Source organism: Nyctibius grandis, chromosome 21 (genome assembly GCF_013368605.1).
Source record: "Nyctibius grandis isolate bNycGra1 chromosome 21, bNycGra1.pri, whole genome shotgun sequence".
Classification (NCBI taxonomy): domain Eukaryota; kingdom Metazoa; phylum Chordata; class Aves; order Nyctibiiformes; family Nyctibiidae; genus Nyctibius; species Nyctibius grandis.
Genome location: NC_090678.1, coordinates 3,001,574 through 3,021,962, shown reverse-complemented (window position 1 = coordinate 3,021,962; position 20,389 = coordinate 3,001,574). Strand labels below are relative to the sequence as shown.

Genomic DNA, 20,389 nt, shown 5'->3' with positions numbered 1-20,389 from the left:
AACCTATAAAATAGTTACAAATGGATGTTTTCAAAAGCAAATCTTTCAGCCCCAAGACATCAGTCTCTGACTAAGATTCTCTGTCAAAAAATATAGACAGATTCCAGGAACATGGATGTGTTTCTGAGCACAAATGAAATCGTTCTCCCCTACCAGTAGGATTAGTCTTTGTGGCACTGAATGTCCTTTCCAAGCTGGCAATTACTTGGCAGGAAAGTGCCACTCTCACATGCTTCATGTACTGCGTGTGACTCCGAACTAGAGAAAGCAGCACCTGATAGAGCAATTCCCTGTGCTAAGCTCTAACACCAGCGTTACAGGAGAAATAGTTTGCAGCCAGAGGTGCTGGCAACCCCAGCCTCTGATAACCTTTGGTGGAAAAGGACCTGGAGGTGTTGGTCGATGGCCAGCTGGATATGAGCCAGCAGTGTGCCCAGGTGGCCAAGGCGGCCACCAGCATCCTGGCTTGTATCAGCACTAGTGTGGCCAGCAGGACTAGGGCAGGGATCGTCCCCCTGGACTCGGCACTGGTGAGGCCGCACCTCGAATCCTGGGTGCAGTTTTGGGCCCCTTGCTGCAAGAAAGACCTTGAGGTGCTGGAGCGAGTCCAGAGAAGGGCAACGAAGGTGGTGAAGGGTCTGGAGCACAAGTGTGATGAGGAGCGGCTGAGGGACCTGGGGGTGTTTAGCCTGGAGAAAAGGAGGCTGAAGGGAGACCTTCTCGCTCTCTACAACCGCCTGAAAGGAGGGTGTAGCGAGGTGGGGGTCAGTCTCTTCTCCCAGGTAACAAGTGACAGGACGAGAGGAAACGGCCTCAAGTTGTGCCAGGGGAGGTTTAGATTGGAGATCAGGGACAATTTCTTCACTGAAAGTGTTGTCAAGCATTGGCACAGGCTGCCCAGGGCAGTGGTGGAGTCACCATCCCTGGAGGGATTTAAAAGCCGTGTAGATGTGGTGCTGAGGGACGTGGGTTAGTGGTGGCCTTCGCAGTGCTGGGTTAACGGTTAGACTCGATGATCTTAAAGGTCCTTTCCAACCAAAACAATTCTGTGATTCTATCAGCAGGTGTGGACGTTCAGAGCAGCAAGGCCTTTCTGGGCTAATCTGTTGTAAAGGTCTCCACCTTGTGGCTACTGCTGCAAAATGTGCAGCCTCTTGAACAGTTGGCACCACTAACAGCCTTTAATTTAAAAACTTGAAGTCAAGCTGTGCGCTTTGCAATTGCCGCCTTACTTCGCTAAACAGCCTTTTGTGAATCCTTAAAAAACATACAGTAATATGAAAGATGGCTTTAAAGTGATGCTCTCCTGGGCTCTTCCGTGACTCAGACCTAAGATTCATCTGAGTGACAAAATGATGGTGTCCAGCAGAAGGAAGATGAGACGTGCTAGAGCTTTACACCAGGCTGTGCACCAAACCCAAATTTTCAGGCTGTGCTCCATTTGCAGGGCAAATTAGTTTCACATCTGCTGATTACCCTGCAACAGTAGAGAGTAGCTGAGATGGAATGAGAACTGCAAGCCCTTATTTCTAGGATGATTTGCAAAAAAAAAGATCCTGTGTTTAAGTTTTAGAGCTGACAAGTATAAAAGTTGTGTGTGAGTGTATTTGGGATCCAGTAAGGGACGATACAGAAGCTGTGTGTAATGCTATTGATACAGTCACTTTTCTGAGGGGATCTGTACAAAAGGAGAACCAATCTGTGCAGAAATCGCCCCTGAAATAGCTAACTCTACTCCAGATTAATACTTTGTTGGTTTGGAGCGAGTCTGTGTTCGAGTGCTGTTGGTGGATGCTGAGACATAGACTCACACCAAGAGGGTACTGAAACAGAAGTGTTGTTTCCAGGATGGTGGGCACAGAGCTGTGCTCAGAGGATGCTATATCCAAACAGCCTGGTGTTGGTGATCCGACCTGCTATCACGTGCCTGTTCTTCAGGGATCAGGATGGGAATGAGTTCAGGTAGAGCAATACTAATCTAATTAACGGCAAGCCAGGTCACCGTACAAACCAGGCAGGCAGGTCATCCACCCTCAAGAATAAGAAAATAAAAATAACCACCACAGAACATGGGGCAACCTCCTTGTGACTTTCTAATTGACTTAGATTTAGACTAGATATGAGGAAGAAATTCTTTGCTGTGAGGGTGGTGAGACCCTGGCCCAGGTTGCCCAGAGAAGCTGTGGCTGCCCCCTTCCTGGCGGTGTTCAAGGCCAGGTTGGATGGGGCTTGGAGCAACCTGGTCTGGTGGAAGGTTTCCCTGCCCATGGCAGGGGGGTTGGAACTAGATGATCTTTAAGGTCCCTTCCAACACAAACCAGCCTGTGATTCTATGATAACTGGCCGCATAGCTCACTCACCACTAGTAGGTTTTAGGAGCCATTATTATAACACTTAGTTTTTATTTTGCCACTAAATGCTGATGGTGGCTGCTATAAAAGATGACAGTTTTAGACAGACCTAAGCTTTTGTCTCCAATGATTGTGTGTCATATGGAATACCTTATTCGTGTTGATAGGTTTTTGTTAGAGACCACCTCGTAAAAATTTTTGCCAGTCTAAAGGTTACCTGTTAAGGGAAAAAAATCAGTGGCTTTAAGAGAGAGAGACTGTCTTCAAAGGTAGAGTAGCATTTCACATCAGCCTCCTTTTCTCCAGGCTAGACAAGCCCAAAGTCCTCAGCCGCTCCTCACAGGACATCCCTTCCAGCCCTGTCACCAGCTTGGTTGCCCTCCTCTGGATGCATTCAAGGACATTCACGTCCTTCTCAAACGGTGGGGCCCAGCCCCGCACACAGCACTCGAGGTGAGGCCGCACCAACGCTGAACACAGCGGGACAATCCCCTCTCCTGACCGGCTGGTCGTGCTGTGTTTGATGCCCCCCAGGACGGGGTTTGCCCTCTGGGCTCCCAGGGCACACTGCTGGCTCCTGTTGAGTCTGCTGCCCACCAGCACCCCCAGATCCCTTCTGCAGGGCTGCTCTCCAGCCACTCCTCTCCCCACTTATACTTGTGTCTGGTTAAAATATCTGATGGAAGGACAGTAGAAACTCTGGTAGCATTAGAGAATTATTCATGATTCAAGTTGTTGTATCATATAATTATTAGTGTAATATATAAGATCAAGAAAAGTCATAGACATAACTAAATTTCTAGATGCCTTCACAAAACATGTACTGCTCTGCCTTTGGAGCAGTCTTCAGTATTTTTAGCAAGATTATGGCCATCTCATGCAACAGAGTGAGCAGCCTGAACCAGAGCATGGTTGAATCTCAGCTTCCTCTCCCAACCCTGACTAGCCCGACCTTCTGAAACAACTACGCTGTGTCCCAAATGTGCTGTTTCCAAGAGAGAGACAAACACAACTGCAGTGCATTAGGCCACCCCTTTTAAGCAGAACCTGTTCTTTCATTCTCACCTCCTCCATCTCTGGCCCCTGTCCCCAAGGAAATATGAACTGATTCTCAGTACAGGACTGCACACAGCTGTGTTTTAAATAGTTATGTTTGATCCTGGAAGCTGGTATTCTGCTGAGATTATATATCTGTTTGATCGTGAGAGCTGGTATTCTGCTGAGGTTTGTACTAAATCAAGCTCCCCACTTAATAAGGTCTTTGAATATATTCTGCAAAGAGAGCTTTGTTTAAAAAATGAAATAAAACGGATCTTTGGAAGTCCCAAGGTACTCTGATCACGTGAGTATTCTCAACTTGTATGCATTTTCTTGCTCTCTAAAAGAAAAAACCATAAGCTTCATCAAGACTCCAACTAGATTTAGCTACATCGAAAACAAATAGATCCTGTTTCTTTGCCAAGTCAATTTTAAAAGCGTGTGACAAATCTAAATTCTATAATTATTAATATTCATTAAAAATAAACAGTGAGTCACTTCTTGATTTCATCCATCTAAACCTTCAGCAGGTCATACTATTTGTTTCAATATTATCTTTCTGCAGAAATAGAGTGAGAATGTAAACGACTTAGAAATTTATCTAACTCATTTTTGTACAGATAAGCCCCTTTTTCTTCCCAGAAGAAAATTCTCTGGCAAAATTGCCCTGGATCGAAGACGGTTACACCACGTTCTTTACCCGCTGTTTCCATTTCAATGCTCAGAGGAATGCAAGTCCCAGTATTTGCTGACCGTGTCCTGGGCTGCATCCCCAGCAGCGTGGCCAGCAGGGCCAGGGAGGGGATTCTGCCCCTCTGCTCTGCTCTCCTGAGACCCCCCCTGCAGTGCTGCGTCCAGCTCTGGGGGCACCAACAGAAGAAGGAGATGGAGCTGTTGGAATGAGTCCAGAGGAGGCCACGGAGATGCTCAGAGGGCTGGAGCACCTCTGCTCTGGAGACAGGCTGAGAGAGTTGGGGCTGTTCAGCCTGGAGAAGAGAAGACTCCGGGGAGACCTTCTAGCACCTTCCAGTACCTGAAAGGGCTACAGGAAAGCTGGAGAGGGACTTTTTACAAGGGCGTGGAGTGATAGGACAAGGGGAAACGGTTTTAAACTGAAAGAGGGGAGATTGAGATAAGATCTTAGGAAGAAATTCTTTCCTATGAGGGTGGTGAGACACTGGTCCAGGTTGCCCAGAGAAGCTGTGGCTGCCCCCTCCCTGGCAGTGTTCAAGGCCAGGTTGGATGGGGCTTGGAGCAACCTGGTCTGGTGGAAGGTGTTCCTACCCGTGGCAGGGGGTTGGAACTGGATGGTCTTTAAGGTCCCTTCCAACCCAAACCAGTCTGTGATTTTCTGATTCTGTGATCTTAATAACTGAGTTGTTGTGCCTTGGGGTTTATGCAAATGCTCCCTTGTTCTGGACCACGAGATCCAGGAAATGTCTTCGCACTACATCACATATCTACACCTCCTGGTGTGTCCTGCACCAGGAGATACACTTTGCGTAGAAAGCAGAGCTATATCCGTGCTCTGTAAGCAATATTTGGTGCAGCAGCTTCTGCTTGGTTTATCAAAATGTAACTTGATAATTTAGACATCTCTTAGTTATTACAGCTGTATGAGTTCAAAATTGGAACATCAGGTAACAAGCAACTTTAAGCTCAAGAGGAAAACCAAAGGTGTATCAGGGAAATAACGTGACTGTTTGTTAAGAGGGTAATTGTCTGTCTTGAGAGCTCTGCACATCCAAACTCCATTCAATATATAGAGAAACCAAAAGTTTTAGTGGTACCAGTGCACAGTTTATATCTGATGTCTTGCCCTGAAAGCAAGATCCTGTTGTCTGGCAACTTCTGAAAGCTTTTGCTAGTCGAAGATAGTTAAAAACGCTGCAGAATAAACTCAGAATCAGTGAAATAAAATGCCTTTGTTTAAAGCCAGTTACTGAAAATAGGGAAGAATTGATGTTCTTAATCAAGTATTGTCCTGTGGTCTCCACGTTTCTGGGGACTGGGGTCCCTGCTTGTGCTGAGGAGGTTGTAGTCATGTGAGAAAGAAGATTTCACTCATTTCTTACTGTCATTGCTGCCGGCTGGGTGTAGGCCATGGAAATCACCAGTGCTTTTACTGTGGCCTCTTGTCTGTGTTTGTAAGCACGTGTGATCTTCTGCACTATTCTGGGGAGGTTTGTCCTGGACGTAACATGTGTTTTCATCTTCCCTCATTTGTACTGTCCCTGAAAAAAACCCTCTTAGTAAAAACAGCACATAAAAAAGCAAAGTATCTTTCAAGAAGAGCTGAAAATCAAATAGAATTAGTGTAGTTATACTGAAAGAAAGCTTAAGAAACACAAGATAATGGTGTATTTTTGCCCCCCTTTTCTGTAGTGATCCTTCTCTGAATCATCAGGTGGAGCTCTTTCTTGAAGGGTACACGTGCAAGAAGACAACTCCTAAAGGTAATATTTCTCTGCTATCATGCATTTATTGTGGTTTTGATGAGTAGATTTAGAAACACTTTACCAAGAACAAAAGATGCAGCAATAAGAACTCTGTAACTGCAAGAAATAGTAACTCAAATGACTGAAATAAGCATCCCAAAAAGGCTGCAGAGAAGCTCTGATCACAAGGACATTCACAACTCCTGTGTTACTACCACCGGTGTTATTAAGCAGGAATAAATTTTATCTTGGCATTCGAGAAGTGTGACAGAAAAAGCCTGCTGTGTTATATCCCGTGAATAATTTTATTGTACACATATACATTTATATTTGAAGTTATTAAAGTGTGAAGATCTTGAAAAGCTTTACAACAGCTCAGGAAGGCTGGGCAAATAGAATATGGGTGTTTTACAGCCACTTGAAATGTACTGTAGGCAACAATGGAACCACGTTCTTTAGATTAAAAAAAATTGGAGAAAAAAAGTTTAATAGCAGTGGTGACTTTTTTTTAAAAAGTAAAATCCTTTTTGTAACTCTTAAAATTCACTTTCATTTAGACAAAATGTAGCTGACAGGCATGTACGGGACATTTTCCCTCAACTTCTGCTAGTCTCCAAGCCTTGGAAAGGAGGTGTCTCTATACATTTTACTGAGTGGATTCTAAAACTCCTGCAAATGATCATGTTTTTTAGTGGGCACAGAGGTTGAAAGAAGTCATGCAGAGCTTTGCCAGCATACCCATGGATTTAAGCGGCAGTCCTGCTAGTCTAGTCCCTGCATTTGTTGTATTATTATACATGACAATATACCTGACACCTAATCAGTGGACTCGGAAAACCTCGTAACGGAAATCAAGTGCACAAATAGGTGAAAGGAGAGAGTTGATCAGACTACTCCTAGTCCGTTGTGTAGCCTCTCACGCGGTCTCTCGTACTGAAGCAGCAGCTTGTGCTGGGTACGCTCACACTGCTTGTATAAAAAGCGATGGTCTGATCCAAAGATGGCTGAAAACGAAGCGAAGCAGCCTGTTAATCTCAGTGAGCTTCAGTTTGGGCCAGGAATGAGTGATTGTTTATATTTAACTGTAATCAGCATGATTTCTCCCAGGCAACTAGCGATAGGACAAGAGGACACAGCCTCAAGCTTCGCCAGGGGATGTTCAGGTTGGACATTAGGAAGCATTTCTTCTCAGCAAGGGTCATTAGGCATTGGAAGGGGCTGCCCAGGGAGGTGGTGGAGTCACCATCTCTGGAGGTGTTTAAGAAAAGCCTGGACATGGCACTTAGTGCCATGGTCTAGTTGCCATGGTGGTGTCAGGGCAATGGTTGGACTCGATGATCCCAGAGGGCTCTTCCAACCTCATTGATTCTGTGATTCTGACCCCTTTCTGCATAACCCACAACCTTTTGCTTTTAAACTCTTAGACCCAGGAACTTGAAGACAGGAGGTAAATCTAACTCGAGTCGATAACCACATGGCAAGGACGGAGCATTTAAATAGGAATTTGTCTTTTTCAGCATAGCCAGGGTCGTTTTCTTACAGAAACTCAGGAACTTTTCCTGTGTATAGGCCAGCAGCTGTAGTTGCAGGAACAATTAGTTCTCCCAGCTCAGCTAATGTTAGTTATTCAGGATGTAAACTTATAAAGATCCACTGGGGTTCTTCAGAAAGGGCTTGTCATCAAGTTATACAAAGTAAGGAAAATATGCAGCTAACTCTTTTGGACCTGAGACAAACCACAGGCAATGACCAAAGCGTCACTTGATGCTCTACTGAGTTAGAGTAGAATGGGCTCGCTTGTCTCATATGCCGCTGTGGTTTGGCTTCAAACCAAGTTTCTCTCTTGCAAGTTAGACTTTACAAGAGACGTTTAGGCTGTGACATGGCACTGGCAAATCTCATTTTAGACTGAGGTCTTGAATTAGTGACAGCAACTGAGGGATCCAGTGACCGTAGGAAAATTACCACCGCTGCTTATACCTGGCTTTGACCACTACTCTGCTAGTACCCGGGGGTGTTTGCCGTGCTGCACCAACCTCATGAGGTCCATACGGGATCTCATTTTACGCCCGCTATAGTTGCAGACAAGCTTGTTGGCTTCAGGATGTATTTTGTAAGGTAAAGCTGAAAAGCCTGCAAGGGTTGTGTAGACCAGCTGCAGCTGCGGGTATTTATGCAAACAATTAGGTTTTCTTCAGTCTCAGAAAACGAGCTTGAAATCTTGCCAACATAAATTGGTTTATAACTTCTCAGATAACTCCTGCTTTTAGTTAGTCTGGAAACATTATATGAGCAGAGCTTTTTCAGGGTACCAGGGCTGGAGTTCAGTTCCGATCAGATGCAGGAGCTGGCGAAGCGTGCGGAGAGCAGCAGAAGTGGAGGGAAGAGCTGGCTGCCAGCTCGGAGAAGTCTGGCTTCTGCGTGTCACAGCATCTTAGTGAGGGGACATGGGTCAAAACCAAATGTTGAGCTTGACAACTAAGCAATTTTCATTCAGCTGGAGCTTTATATGGCAAACCAGGTCTGTTGTTTTAGTTTTTATTTAGGAAATAGCGTGTCCTTTCTCCCTGAATCTTTTCTGCAGTCCTTCTGAGGGACTAACAGGCGCACAATATGAGCATCCTTATCTCTGGAGTGGCAAAAAGAAAACACAAAACCTCCCTTTCTCATACTAACAGCTTTTATAGTTATGTAGGTAGTTACTAAACACAGTACATGATACCATTCTTTCTTTTCTGTCCTTGCCTGTCCAAACGGCAGTGTTTCATTAAAAGAACACGAGATGCTTCTAAAGTTGTGTATGGGAGAAAAGTCTACAGAGTAGTGGACTACTAAATAATATAGTGTGATGCTTAATGCGTCAGAGTATTTGCTTTAAAAGACACTTGCACACTGAAACAGCACAGCTCTAATGAGGAGAGTTGTGTGTATGCACCGTAGAACCCCAGTAAAGATGCTGAGTGGTATTTGTAGCCCTGAGAGTATGAAATGATGCATGTCAGAAGGTGTGGTGTGTACCACAGGGAGACCTGTGGCTCGTGGTCTCCAGCTTTTATAGCTGGAGGGCTGTACCTCACTCTGGCTTTTTTTTTGTTGTTCAAGCAGATGTTTCTGCTGCCTCTCATAGTGCCTGAATAAGAGAAAATCTGAGTCATGATTCTGAGTGGCAAGACATATTGGTAGTCAGAGGGACCGGAGTACCTGACGAGTGGCAAATACAGGGCCTTGCAGGAAATACTAAATTTGAAGTTTTTAGTCTGACTAAAGCGATTCAATTTTCAATAAAGGAAAAGAAACCAGCTCCTAGTAACAGGGACCTGATTGCTGAGATTGCTCGGCTGAATCAAGGAGGTCAGGATCAAGGGCTGTGCGCTTGGATGCTCTGCTGCACTCTGGGTGATGCTGACAGCACCAGGCTGAGCACCTCAACCAACAATGATCTCAGAGTCCCTCTCTGTGGAGCACGGGTTGAGTTCTTGACTGGCTCTACCTTCCTCAGTGACCAAACAGTATCACAGAATCACAGACTGGTTTGGGTTGGAAGGGACCTTAAAGATCATCTAGTTCCAACCCCCCTGCCACGGGCAGGGACACCTTCCACTAGACCAGGTTGCTCCAAGCCCCATCCAACCTGGCCTTGAACACTGCCAGGGAGGGGGCAGCCACAGCGCTCTGGGCAACCTGGGCCAGGGTCTCACCACCCTCACAGCAAAGAATTTCTTCTTAATATCTCATCTCAATCTCCCCTCTTTCAGTTTAAAACCGTTCCCCGTCGTCCTATCACTCCATGCCCTTGTCAGAAGTCCCTCTCCTGCTTTCCTGTAGCCCCTTCAGGGACTGGAAGGTGCTAGAAGGTCTCCGTGGAGCCTTCTCTTCTCCAGGCTGAACAGCCCCAGCTCTCTCAGCCTGTCTCCAGAGCAGAGGTTCTCCAGCCCTCTGAGCATCTCCGTGGCCTCCTCTGGACTCTCTCCAACAGCTCCGTGTCCTTCTTCTGTTTGTGCCCCCAGAGCTGGATGCAGCACTGCAGGGGGGGGTCTCACGAGAGCGCAGTAGCTGTGATCGGAGTGGCATTGGTCCACTCGTGCTGACTCAGGAGGTTGTATTCTTTCCATGCTGGATGCAGAGCTCCTGGTACCGGTGGTTCATCCTTTGGGCACCAGTTGGCTCTCTGCATTGTGCTCTGCATAGGTCTACTTTTAAAATCCATTCAGGAAAGGATACAGATGGTCTTATCTGGAGTATTGAGTGCTCTTGGAAACACCTGAGTTCTTTTGGTTGATCAACAACAAAATTACGTCAAAGAAGACGTTTATATGGAAAATTTCAGACCACACCATGAGTCTAACAAAACAACGGAGGCCTGAAAACAGGGTCGTAATGGAAACTGCCAGATAACTTCATGATGAACGATGAATTAGCCTGGTCACCTGAGTAAGTAATGTATGCATGCACATAACAACTATCTTTTATAAGGGGAAGCCTTTTTATCCCCCTTGCCTATGAAAGGCTTTTTATTCTTATTATGAATAAAAGCTTGAGTCCGTTCTTATTTAACTCATCCCTTGAACCCTAGAAAATGATAGGCCAGACAGAAGACTCCCATTGCCTAGCAGGAGCATCATGAAAAAAATGGTGGGAAAAACATTCCAAGCTGTAAGAACATCTCCATTATGCCAAGAAGAGTGTGACTGTGGAGAATATAGGCCATCTTGGTAGTAAAACTAGATCTCCAGCTAGGTAGAGGTCTTGGGAAGTTACACTTGGTAACTACTGGTGAGGTGCTAATTTAGAGTCTGGCAGGATTTTAAAGGACGCCTTTGTCTTTATGGGTTTAAATGTAAAAACTGAAACTGCAGACTAAAAAAATCACTCAAAAATATGAATTTATAAATTGGGTGACCTTGGTTTCTTCAAATGCCAGGAAAACACACTTCACATGCCTGACGATATTTAGTGCTGTCTTGCTGAAGAAATTTAAAGGAGGATATTTAATGAAGTGAGAAATATTTAAATCAGCCAAGTCTACACACACACAAAAAAATATTGAGATCGGAACTGTGAGCTAATTCTCATAACACTTTCATGAGGAGGAGGATAGGTAGTGGGAGAAGTGCCATGTAGTTTTCATCATAGGCTTAGCCTGTATAGACAGATGCCCGGAATCTGGACTTAGGTTTGTTTTTAAACAAAATACATTTATGACAGACTTAAAAGGAGCAAAGCATATAAATGGTGTAGCCAGCCGGTCTAGGGAAGGGATCGTCCCTCTGTACTCGGCACTGGTGAGGCCGCACCTTGAATCCTGTGTCCAGTTCTGGGCCCCACACTTCAAGAAAGATATTGAGGTGTTGGAGCGAGTCCAGAGGAGGGTGACCAAGCTGGGGAAGGGTCTGGAGGGTCTGACCTCCGAGGAACGGTGAAGGAGCTGGGGTTGTTTAGCCTGGAGAAGAGGAGGCTCAGAGGTGACCTTAGTGCAGTCTACAACTACCTGAAGGGAGGTTGTAGCGCAGTGGGAGTTGGCCTCTTCTCCCAGGCAACTAGCGCTAGGACAAGAGGACACAGACTCAAGCTTTGGCAGGGGAGGTTCAGGTTGGACATTAGGAAGCATTTCTTCTCAGCAAGGGTCATTAGCCATTGGAAGGAGCTGCCCAGGGAGGTGGTGGAGTCACCATCACTGGAGGGGTTTAAGAAAAGCCTGGACATGGCACTTAGTGCCATGGTGTAGTTGCCATGGTGGTGTCAGGGCAATGGTTGGACTCGATGATCCCAGAGGTCTCTTCCAACCTCATTGATTCTGTGATTCTGTGAACTCTGGAGAACTAAATAGCTATTTTCTTATTTGCTTCTTTGTTATGTGAATGGCGTGAACACCTGAACTTGTTTAAGGGAGTAGTTTTATTTCATGATTTATGATCAAGGAAGTCTAGATATCAAGGAAGACTAGTTTCTTTGTTAGACTACACCTATAGGGCAGCTCTGTTAACAGGAAGGCCTTTCTGCGAAGAAGTGTTAATAGGATGCTGTACCCTAACTAGCTCCTCCTGAGAAATTAAACACAGGAGGGTTCATTCCAAGGCATGAGGTGCAGTAATTAAGCTCAGGGGCTGCAAATCTGCCAACTGCATTCCAGAGGATAGCTCCTGGTATGAGAGGAATGGGATGGTTTTTGATGTTATCTACGATTTGAGTATCTGTCATTGACTCCAAAACAAGCTTAAGTCTGTGGACCAAAGTGGCGACGCAGCTGCCCTTTGTAACAGAGGATTATGATACCTGGAGTAATTTCCTCTTTCTGGTTGTCAGCCAGGAAATATTGCTGCTTGCCTGCAAGGTAAGAGATTGCAGAGCTGTATTGCTAGGCTAATGCTGTTAGAACTGCATCAAACATCTAATCTCAGATATTCTTCTTCAATGTATATGACTTGCTGGTGATATTAAGATAATGGAGAATAGTTCTTCATATTGAAAGTTGCTGTTTGCATAAAGTGATGGAAGTTTTGTAGATTTTCAGTCTTTCGAAAGTAAAATAACTCAAAAGCATTAATGATACAACATAAAACTACAAACAAATGCTAGATTTTTCTCTCATCAAATTAATTAAACAAAAGTATAATTGGGTCAGTTTTGAAAAAATATGCTCTAAGGAATTCTCTTTTTTTTTTTTCCCCAAAAATAATGTAAGAAATACACTTGCTTTTTGAAGTCTTATATCACTAGAATCTCTCTGTGCAACTAAACTTACTTTCCAGAAAAACTTTCCTGTAGAAGAGCGTAGTCTAAACGTTATGGACAAAACATTTGGGTATAAGGATGGTGTCCATGTGTGTTTCTGTGAAATTCTGCTTATATTTTAAGGTTCTTTTCAACCTTAAGTGTGAAAAAATAATTTCATATTATATTCTCTAACTTTATTAAAAATAAGAATAAAAATCCATACTTTTTTTGTAGTCTATTTTCAAAGCATTTCATTCTGACTTACCAGTAGAGGGAGATGGTGTTCTTGAAGCGCAACCTACACTTGCTAGTTATTTTCATAGTACAGCGTGATTGCCTAATTGTTTGTAAAAACTATTGACCCTGACTTGGCCAATAGAATATCTTGAAATTCTTGAAAATACAGTCTTTGTCAATGATACATTTTTTTTGGAATACCTTTATAACAGTGCTGCAGGAGTTCTGCAAAAATTCCTGTATCCAAGAGGCAATTACTCAAGCGGTGGAAGTAGTAAATGTGTTGTAACATGATCTTATCGATTTTGTTACATCGATACATCTAGTTCTCTATACGCGTGGTTTGATGGAAGGTTAGGAGTGAAATTTAACGTATGTACACGGGTATTTCTTGGAGAACTCAAGACTGGGGATTCTTTTCATTAATACAGGAGGTCTGTACTGTATTACGTTTCTTACCTCTGTTGTGGTAGTCTCTGCTTTCTCTTGTAGTTGCAGGGAAACAACCTAGGAGTGCTTTATGGAAACCTAACTCCTATGGTCTTGGAAAAGTTATTTCAAGGATGTTCAGGCAACAATACTGATATCCTTTCTAAAATTCTGGCTCAAACATTTAAATTAAAACTCAGAAGTGAAGAGATCTGTAAGTAAAACAGTAGAGTCACACATAGTTGCATAGGACAGTTACTGTATAGGTGGCATTCATCACCCACAGGATAGATGTAGGTATATCTGCTGCAGAGATGTCCCTATGTGAACTGGTCACCTCTGACTCCCTTTATTATCAATAAATTAAGGCCAAGATACCATTCACTATATTGATCTGATCTGCCCGGACTGGAAAAGGAGCTTAAGGTGCTTACGCAGCATATGGACATCTATGGTCAGTGGAGATACTTGAGCTTTTGGTGTGGTGAAGCCCACACCGCCTCATATTTAACATATGGCCACAAGTGAGGTTTGCATGATTACGTGACTGTGGGTAAAAATAGTTCTGATTTGTGGAGAATTAGTATGTATTTCTTGTGTGCAGGAATTTTAAAAATTCAGCTGGAGGATTTAGTGATCTTCATGAAGCTGAGCTTGAAAAATGACCTCTATGGCATGGTTCTTCCTTTGCTTTCAGTGTGTGATCCTACTCCCATTGTTTTCATAAGGAAATACATTAGCTTGATCATTAGATATTTAATATCTTGAAATAGCAATCTGATATAGATTAAAAAGAAGTGTGTTCCTTAGTAGCTGTTCAGACATGGTGTAGACATTTCTAAAACTGGCAACATTTGGACTGCAATTAAAAACCAGAAGGGATTGTGAGTACAGGTTCTTTTTGGTCAAGAGAATGCCAACAAAACGTCTTGCAAATAATACCGAAAAATTTAGTTGGTGGTAGAAACTAAGCTATAAAACAAAACCTTTTGAAAGAGACTAGCAAAACTTATGAGACTTTGCAATGGAAAAATATTACCGAAATATGGAGTATTTTCACTTTCAAGGCCCTCTCTACAGCAAATAACAGGTGTTTTGTATTTCTCTGTAGGTACAGCCCATACTTTTGATTCTTGTGTTTCTTCATCCATCATTTTATCTACTCTTTTTTTTTTTTTTTCCAAGTGAGCAAGGAAGTAGCAGAGCAGGTCCCACCTTGGTCCTGGTCTTGATATGTAATTGCATTAATAAAGGGAGCAAGTCTGCTTCGGAGCCAGCAACAAAACTTTTGGCCCCTGACTTTTACTTCTATGTCATGATCACAGGATGACCTGTTTTATAAAATGAATGTTTTATAACCAAAAGCAAAGTGATTTCATCTTGCAGATGAGAGATGATTCAGTGCTATAGCAGGGTGAAACGGTCTCTTGGCTCAGGCACAGGGTTTATTAAACAAACTACTCCAGTTGCTACAGCTACTTATACTTGTGCCTAGCTCTTTTTCGCTGTTATGTGACATTCTGAAATGTGTTGAATCAAACTGACATCTATATTTAAGCAAACTTCTGTGGAGCAGAGAAAGGAGATTGAAGATGGCAAAAGATTATCACTGTGGGACTTCCAGATTCTTTACACACAGCATCTTAAAAATGTCTAGTTTTTACAACTTCTCCATTAAAAGCTATCCATCATCTAAAAACATTTGCAGAACACATAGAATCACTAGCATTCACCTGTCTGCTCTGATTTTGCTGTGAAGCATTAATTGCCAAAGCCCTGAAAAATTCCAGCATGCAGGCTGAGTTTAAAAAGGAAGCAGTGACCATAAGATACTGGATAGTCAGAATTCAGGCAGATATTATAGGTGTGAGCAGTTCTAAATAAAATTCTGGGTCCAGCTTATCTCTTTATGCTGATAGCTGAAGGGCAGGAGTAGGGAATAGAACCTGTAGCTTGATTTCAGATTCGAACAAACCGTTTGGAAAAGTGGAGATCAGAAATGTGCAGTTCTTCAGAATTTGGGTTGTCTAATAAAAGCATCAATTCCTACAGAGAGGTGATCATGATAGAATCCCAGGGTTTGTTTTCCTACCAAAACCAGGTTATTTCTAGTCATATGGATTTGGGAGAAAACTTACCATATATGACCCCTCGGAAGATTCAGAAGCCTGAAGTCAAACAAAAGTTACATATATGCCATTTTTATATTCAGTTCTAGGTTTTGTATTGTTGGCAAAGGTAATGTATCTCACAGGATGATGTGAATCTACTGTGACTAACACACTAAGAGGCACTGAGATTGTTGGGTGTAAAGGCTGTCTCGCTCTGTCTGGAGAAAAGCTTTTAACTGTACCAGGCAAAATGCCTTGGGCACACAGAGGAGAGACGAGTGCTAAAAGCAGACTCTGAATGTGAGACCAGCTGCACAGCTGAAGAAATAGAAGTCACTGGCTGGAAAAATGTCAGTGTTTACTTGATCACTTCAGAGTTTGAACCCTCATCATATAAAGGCATTCACATATAACCAAAGGTTAATCTATCAATCGGTCCTTTCTCTTTTCTGCTTGTTTGTCTTTCCTTGCAGATCCGTTAGCAGCAGCTCTAGTGAGCTGCCTTACCTGCTTTCAGGCTCCTCAGCATACCTGCTAATTCCTGGTGTAGCATTCCTCTTCTAGGATGGCATTTTAACCCCAGCCGCCCCAAAACCAGCATAGGTTCTGCCTGCACACTACTTCAAAGCACTGAATTTGAGACCCAAAACGTTACTTTCCGTTTTAGAGTAGTGAATGGCTTTGCTAAACACACAGTTGTACCTTTTATATGCAGGACTGGAGTGTTATATACATAAAATACAAAGACAGGACTAAAGGCTGGCTGAGAAAACACTCTGTGAACTGAAGAGATCTTACTATACAATGCACACACTTCTCACAGAGAGAGTCAAAGCCAGATGCCCAAACCAAACAGCAATGATTCCCTCCTTTTCCGCAGCAATTAATCAAGTTCAAACAAAGAAAAGAAAAAAGGAAGGACGGGGCTTTGAGGAGGAGTGGGAATAAAAGCTTTAAATGTGTATGGAGTTCCAGTGGAAAAAAATATTGTCAAATGTCTGTGACAAAACAGTTCAGAGTATCTGGTCTACGTGCAGAACTTGCTGACCAAAAAAGAGGTGTCGTGAGAAAGAGCTCTGGCAGATGCCGCCTGCTGAGAGCGGTCCATGGGATCCCAGGAGGAGAATCTCTTTTGGTAGCAGCAGTTTGCTCTGTAATTAGAGAGTAGCATCAGCTTTAAAAACAATCATTTTGATATTCTCCTTCAGATGGAAACTTCAGGTTTTGAAGTGGATGCTCCTTTACCACAAACGAGAAGGAAACTGGCAGTTCTTTTTTCATGAGCAGCCATTGGATAGTAATAATTTTTAGCTGCAAGTTACAACGTGGAGCAGATTCAGACACGAGTCTGAAGGGTGAAAAGGGCTTTATTTCCTTCCCACTCTTTCCCCACAGCCTCCAAATTCTATGCTTTTTCTGTTTGAGACAAGCTAGGAAGAGAGAAGGAGTTAAATGATTAAGTCTTTACTCCACCTCATCTAATAATTTACAACTATCCGTGATAAATACATAGTCCAGATGGGTAACACTCTGCTCTCACTCAGAGTGGCAGTATATGAGTGTGGTGGGAAGGAATTAGACAATCAAATCCTCATCCGTTGAATTCTTCTGTGCTACCAAATCGCATAAACAAAATGTCAAATTCCAGCTACAAAATAGGCCTGAAAAGAAGATCAAGGTGAAGTTAGAAATGTTCAAAATTAGGAAGAAAGTGTCCAAGACAACTGTATTATCTGTGCACAGAAAAGAGACGCTGGGACTCCACGGGAAATGGTGAAGGTGGCAAAGCGAGGTCTGTGGGGAGGTGGGGGGCCCTCTCCACCCCTGGGTGTACCCCAGCCCAGCTCCCCTTCCCTCCCCGTGGCCCTGGCTCCCCCGTCCTGATGCTCTCCAGGTGTTTCTGCTACAGTGTGCTTTGACAGTGGCACGGGCCTGACCTCAGACTGTTTGTGCTTAGTTACTACTCTGGCATGCTGTCAAAACTGCACTGTAGCGCATGTCAGAAGGAACATGGGGATTTTTTTTTTTATAGATGATTCGTTGGCAAACTATGAAAATAATTTCATTGGAGAAGGAAAAAAAAAGAAGTCTCATTCCTCTTGCTGCAGGGCTTTCTTCCTGCAAATTTCAAAGGCCTGCGGTGGCTCATACTGTTACAGCTTCCAAGCTTCAAGGGTAATTTATAGGGGACAGTGTTAGGCAACCAAAATAAATATCAGTTTCCACTGTTAGGAAATTAAGATTTTTCTTTATGTTGTGCCTTAAAACCCCTGTTAAAATGACGTTTTGTTAGAGATGCAGCACTGTGTGTCCAAGAGGGATATTTTTTCATAGAGATGCTAGGTTTATTGTAGCTTGTTTACATCTAAATGAGAAATAACCTAGGGCAGAACGAACACGATGGCTTTCTCTGTGAGGAAAAATGTAACAGGAATTCATCTTTATAAAGGGCTGAAGAAAATCCTTAAATCCGAGTGCTGCCAGTCTCTAGGGTGTTCAAAATACATATTGCTATTTTACGGCTTGGATGCATCTCTACTTACAAGATTTGTGAATATTTTTGACAAACCTGGTCCGAGTTTTCTGCTAGCAGAGTTACAGATGAGGCAAGTTTTCCATGGTTTGGGGTTTTATTGCGAATGCTTTGCACAGCTCTGGTTATGTGCTTCCTTCTCATGACATCAGTTGCTGAAGGGGAGAAAGAATGTAAACATCTGTTTTTTATAATTCAATTCCAGGCTTATAACTTGATTGGGATAGGCAACGTTTCTACATGATTAATTTTCCAGTCACAATATGACGGTTTTGAGCGCGCAGTTTTCGCACCGGTTTTAAGATTAGTAAAGTAAGGAGGGAAACTAATGAGGTGAATTCTGCTTCATGGTCTACCTTTCCAAGCTGTGCGCCTCATCCACCTCACTCATCCCGCTGAAAACAAAGGCTGCTCTTTCCCTCCCACTTGGTGTTTCAGTCGTTATCCCCCCGCAGCGCACGATGCGGGTGCATGCAGCCGATGGGAAGGGAGGCTTGGGATGGCACTGAGGTGAGCTGGAGCAACGTGGGTTCGGCTCCTGGCTCTCCCCCCAGTCCTGTCGTGTGGCGTTGGGTCAGCCACCCAGGATCGGGTTTTTGAAAGTGTTTATGTGCCTGCTGGGACGCAGCTGCATCCTTAAACAGATCCTTAAACACCCCACACTTCAAGAGAGATGTTGAGGTGTTGGAGCGAGTCCAGAGGACGGTGACCAAGCTGGTGAAGGGTCTGGAGGGTCTGACCTCTGAGGAACGGCTGAGGGAGCTGGGGGTGTTTAGCCTGGAGAAGAGGTTCAGAGGTGACCTTAGTGCAGTCTACAACTCCCTGAAGGGAGGATGTAGTGAAGTGGGAGTCGGCCTCTTCTCCCGGGCAACTAGCGATAGGACAAGAGGACACAGCCTCAAGCTTGGCCAGGCGAGGTTCAGGTTGGACATTAGGAAGCATTTCTTCTCAGCAAGGGTCATTAGCCATTGGAAGGGGCTGCCCAGGGAGGTGGTGGAGTCACCATCTCTGGAGGTGTTTAAGAAAAGCCTGGACATGGCACTTAGTGCCCTGGTCTAGTTGCCATGGTGGTGTCAGGGCAATGGTTGGGACTCGATGATCCCTGAGGTCTCTTCCAACCTGATTGATTCTGTGCCTGGAGCCATGGTCCTGATCCCGTTTTGGGGTCTCATCTACCCTCTTTCATAGTCCCTGTAAGAATACTTTCATAGGCGCTGAGGAAAACTGAGGCTGGAAGGGGCCTTGGGAGGTCCAGCCTCTGGGTTTCAGGTAGTGGTTGTGGAAGTGAGAGGAGAACCAGGGTAGCAGCACGGGTGGGAGCGATCTCAGTCTCGTATCACGCGCTTATAACAATAAAACAATTACTACACTCCTCTGTCCTCCTGGGGACGAGCTCGGGTCCGCCCCGCCGCCCCCACCTCCGCGGCAGGTGTGGGCACAGCCCCCGGCTCCGTGCCGGTCCGTACCTCACCCTCCGGCGCCCCGATCCCGCCCGGGAGGCTCCCCGCGGGGCTCGGCGGAGCGGGCAGGTGCGGGGGGCGGCCCCGGCACTGCCGCCGCGGGAGGGGCCCTGAGGTGAGGGTAGGGGCCGCGGCGGGCCACGGGAGGCGGGGCCGGGGCCGGGCCGGGGCCGGGCCGGGCCGGGCACCGCCTCAGTGCGCAGCCGGGGCGCCTGAGGCGGCAGCCGCAGCGCCAACCGCGCCGGCGGCAGCAGCAGCTCCCGCAGCCCGCGGCATGGTCGGGGCTCTGCCGGCTCCCTCGGGGCGGCGCTGCCCCGGCCCTGCCCGGTAGGAAAGGCGGAGCGGGGCCGCAGCCGCGCGCACACAAAAGCGGCGGCGCTTCCCGCCCTCCGCGCTGAGGGCAGCGGGCGGTGGGCGCCAGTCTCCGCGCTCCTCCGCGCTGAGGGCAGCGGGCGCTGGTCTCCGCGCTCCTCCGCGCTCCTGCGCGTCGCAAGTGCCTGTCTCGGCCGCCGCGGAAGATGGCTTTCGGCGGGGGCAGCGCGGCGTGGGGAGCGGGTCTGGGCGCCGTGCTGCTGCTCGCCCTGTGCCCCCGCGCTGCGCCCGAGCCCGGCGGCGAAGCGGTGCCGGAGGGAGCCTCCACCCTGGCCTTCGTGTTCGATGTGACCGGCTCCATGTACGACGACCTGGTGCAAGTGATCGAAGGGGCATCCAAGATCCTGGAAACGTCGCTAAAAAGACCCAAGAGACCGCTCTACAACTTCGCCTTGGTGCCTTTCCACGATCCAGGTGGGGGTTTGGCCCCGGAGGGTCCGGGCGGGGGGTGCGGGGGCTCCCGGGGCGCGGCATACACCGAGGTGGGCTCAGGGGAGGGAGGGAGAGCGGCGGATCAAATACTCTTAGTACTTCTAATAGGAGCTGAAGTGGCTTCAGGGACTCTCTCTGCTGGTAGAGAACATGTACACTAGGAACGAAGCTACTAAGGTTTTTTTTTTCAATGCCCTTCTATAAGAATACACTTACGAACATCCATAATACAGTTGCACTTTTCCTCCAGTCATCTTGTCCATGTTTACATTCA

At 45.5% G+C, this 20,389-nt stretch overlaps 1 protein-coding gene across 1 annotated transcript in view; it reads left to right on the top strand.

The window, feature by feature from the left end:
* Nucleotides 1–19,829: 19,829 nt before the first annotated feature.
* HMCN1 (hemicentin 1) overlaps nucleotides 19,830–20,389 on the top strand; it is a 229,266-nt gene continuing 228,706 nt past the window's right edge. The window contains exon 1 of the mRNA XM_068416737.1: nucleotides 19,830–20,097. Coding sequence (XP_068272838.1) covers nucleotides 19,830–20,097 — 268 coding nt within the window. The remainder of the gene's footprint in view (nucleotides 20,098–20,389) is intronic.